At 57.7% G+C, this 2,932-nt stretch overlaps 1 protein-coding gene across 4 annotated transcripts in view; it reads right to left on the reverse strand.

Moving 5' to 3' along the window:
* DHPS (deoxyhypusine synthase) overlaps positions 1 to 2,926 on the reverse strand; it is a 4,242-nt gene extending 1,316 nt beyond the window's left edge. For 2 of the 4 annotated variants that reach the window (XR_002826777.1, XM_023746122.1), the window contains exons 1-7: positions 2,655 to 2,926; positions 1,906 to 2,070; positions 1,541 to 1,662; positions 1,363 to 1,459; positions 1,197 to 1,283; positions 607 to 752; positions 427 to 530 (exon numbers count right to left, since the gene is read on the reverse strand). Coding sequence is in view for 3 of the 4 variants with exons in the window: in XM_023746122.1 (XP_023601890.1) it covers positions 427 to 530; positions 607 to 752; positions 1,197 to 1,283; positions 1,363 to 1,459; positions 1,541 to 1,662; positions 1,906 to 2,070; positions 2,655 to 2,861 (928 nt within the window). In the remaining variant the exon portion in view is untranslated. The remainder of the gene's footprint in view (positions 1 to 426; positions 531 to 606; positions 753 to 1,196; positions 1,284 to 1,362; positions 1,460 to 1,540; positions 1,663 to 1,905; positions 2,071 to 2,654) is intronic. The other 2 variants (XM_023746121.1, XM_023746120.1) reach the window with 1 other exon arrangement.
* Between the last annotated feature and the right edge of the window lie 6 nt (positions 2,927 to 2,932).

Genomic DNA, 2,932 nt, shown 5'->3' on the forward strand with positions numbered 1-2,932 from the left:
ACCTCCCACTCTCCCCCCTTCACAGGCCTCCCAGCTGTTCCTAACTTAGAAAACAGCCACCTCAGAGCCTTTACACTGGCTGTTCCCTCTGCTGGGACCTCTTCCTCAAGGCAACCACATGGCTCAAGGGAGACATCTACTAAATTTGCTCTATTCACAGGTCACATTTCCCAGAAAGGCTTCTCTTTTTGGTACAGTGTACCTTTTTATTACCATCTTGTCATCCCTCATTTTTCTCCATGGCAATGACTGCCACCTAACTTACTCTCTCCCCAACTAAAACATCAGTCCCAGGAAGGCAGGGATCCTGGCCTGTCCATGGCTGTGTCTCCAGGATGGGGCCTAGGCCTAGCACACAGACATCGCTGCATGGCAGACCCAAGTGCCACCCCCACACTAGGGACCAGGTGCTCCATCCCCACTCACCATGAGGTTGGCATTTGCGATGTGGTGCTTGATCAAACCCCCACCCAGGATGATCATGCCAGAGCGCTTGGCAAAGATGGCCTGTGTGTTGATGAGCCTCAGATCTGGGGAAGAGAACTGTGATCAGGCCCCGGGCCCAGCCAGCCCTCCTCCCCGACTCCTCTGGCCCCCACACCTCACCCTCCACGATGTCCAAGACCAGACCCGGGTTCTTGTAGGAATGGAAAAAGATCATGTCGCCCAGCGAGCCATCTGTGAGTGCCGGGCTCAGTACGGGGATGTGGTTCTGGGGGAGTGCAGGACAGGACAGCAGCAGGAGTCAGATCCTGGAGGGGAGAGGCTGGTCCCCATTCTGGCAGCATTCCCTCTCTGCCCGATTCTGGGCATGGGGTTTAACTTTTCTGGGCCTCAGTTTCCTTGACTGTAAAATGACAGTAACAACAGTACCTCCCTCACAGACGAGGACGCATTTATAAGAAAACCCACCCAAAACACTTAGGCCCATGCCCAGCACATAGAGAATGGCAGGCTGTTATTGTTCCCACTGCTGGACGTCATAGCCTCTGAGGAGCAGGGGCCCTAGCACTGCCCCAACTGCTCCCAGGTGGTGTAGGAGTAGAGCCAGGATATGAGGACCACACTCAATAGCTGCGTGACCTCAGAAAAGCTGCCGAGCCTGTGTCTGAAATTCCTCATCGAAGAGTGCAGGTGATGAGAACAGCACTGACTCCCTAGGCGACTGTGAAGATGAAACGAGTCCAGCCCCTCACCTTCTGGGCCCAGTAATACACTGACTCTGGGTGGTTGATCTCCTTGCCGAGGCGGGCAATCATCTTGGAAGGCGTCCACTTCACACCCTGGGAGGGGACATCAGCTTCAGCCAGTGGTGCCTTCCCTTACTGCCCCCATGCTAGCCCCCAGTTGTTCCAGCCCCACCTCTGTGTTCTGCTCCAGCACCATCTGGTCCAGAATGGGCATTAGCCAGTCCTCAAACTTGCAGTAATTGTCATTGGGCACCAGCAGGTTCCCAATCCTGGAGACAGGAGGCAGATAGGCATCAGGCCCCAGGACCCTCAGTCCAGCTCCCCCGCCCAACACCACTTAGGCCCCCCACCTGTTAATCCCGTTCTCGCGTAGCTCCTTCCCCCTGAGGCTGAACTCGCCCAGGTATGTGGGTGCCAGGCACTTGATGAGATCCTCCTCCACGCCCCCAGCCGTAGTAACCAGGACATCCACCTGCAGCCACAGGCAATGAGGTTGGCCCAGATAGGAGGACCCAGCCCTCATTCTGGGCAGGGCTCCTAACTCCCAACCCTCATCTAGTAACTTTACAGGAATGTCTGCTGCAAAACAAAACTCAATCCTGTCCCTCTGCTTAGAATTGGCCCATATCTCTCTATCTTACTAAAATACCAGTGATCTTATTGCCCACTGACCCCAGAGTGGTCAAGGCCACAGCCCATCCCATCAGCTCCTCACCATGTTGTGCTGCACGAGATAGCGGATGGTCTCACGAATGCCTGAACTGATGAGGTTGGACGTGTAGCCCAGGAAAATGGTGCAGCCGGTGAGTGGGCGGCGGCTCTGGGTCAGGTCTTCGTGCTGGTCTTCATCCTGCGGCAGAGGCTCCAGCTTCTTCTCTATCTGTGTGCGAGAGAGGAGTCAAATTAACCTCTGAACCCAAACTCCAGCCCAAGGACCCCGGTGGTTTTCAGGATTACACTCCGCTCCCAAGCCCTGCCCACTCGGAAAGAGGACCACTTATACCAGGAACCAGGGGAGGGAGTGCAACTCCGCCCCTTTCACAGGTTGGCTCGGCGGCACACCCTCGCTTTGCCTCACTCGGGAATCGGAGCATCTTTGCAGGATTCAGCCGCCTTTCCGCTGGGAGGAGCAAATCCAAGGCCCTGCCCTGACTTAGGCTCTTCCAATTCCTCCTTCCAGGCCACGGTCTAGCCCTGGGCTCCTTCCACTTCAGAAAATAGACAAAGACTATAAACCGCCCTCTACCTAGAGTCAGTCCCCGCCCCTTATTGATGTTAGGATATCGCTGCTGGGGTGGGGGGGGGCAACTTCCTCTCTTTAACACAGAAACTCCAACCCCGGTATGGCCCACCTCTCCAACCATTGGGCCGCCCCTACGAAGGACGCGCCTTTCTCAGGTAAGCCCCGCCCCCTCCACGAACTGCACTGCGCTGGTGCCACTAGAGGCCACGCCCCCGCCTCACCATGGCATTGATTTGATGCACCGCGCGCCCGAAGTTGGTGGCCTGGAAACCAGTGGTGCCGAAGGCCTCCAGCATCGCGCGGTAGTCCACGCCACGGTTGAAGTCGTAGCCCCGGACCTGGGCGCTCTCGGACGGCAGCGCCGAGCTGTGCTGAAGCACCGCGGCCCGCGCCGCCGCCGGCGCCTCCCCTTCCGGGGGGCCCTCCATGCTCCGCCGCCGCGCGCGGATCAGAGCAGTCCCACGCCAGCCTTCAGGGGCCGCAAACGCTGTACCTGGCA

Source organism: Myotis lucifugus, unplaced genomic scaffold, assembly GCF_000147115.1.
Source record: "Myotis lucifugus unplaced genomic scaffold, Myoluc2.0 scaffold_629, whole genome shotgun sequence".
Taxonomy (NCBI): Eukaryota; Metazoa; Chordata; class Mammalia; order Chiroptera; family Vespertilionidae; genus Myotis; species Myotis lucifugus.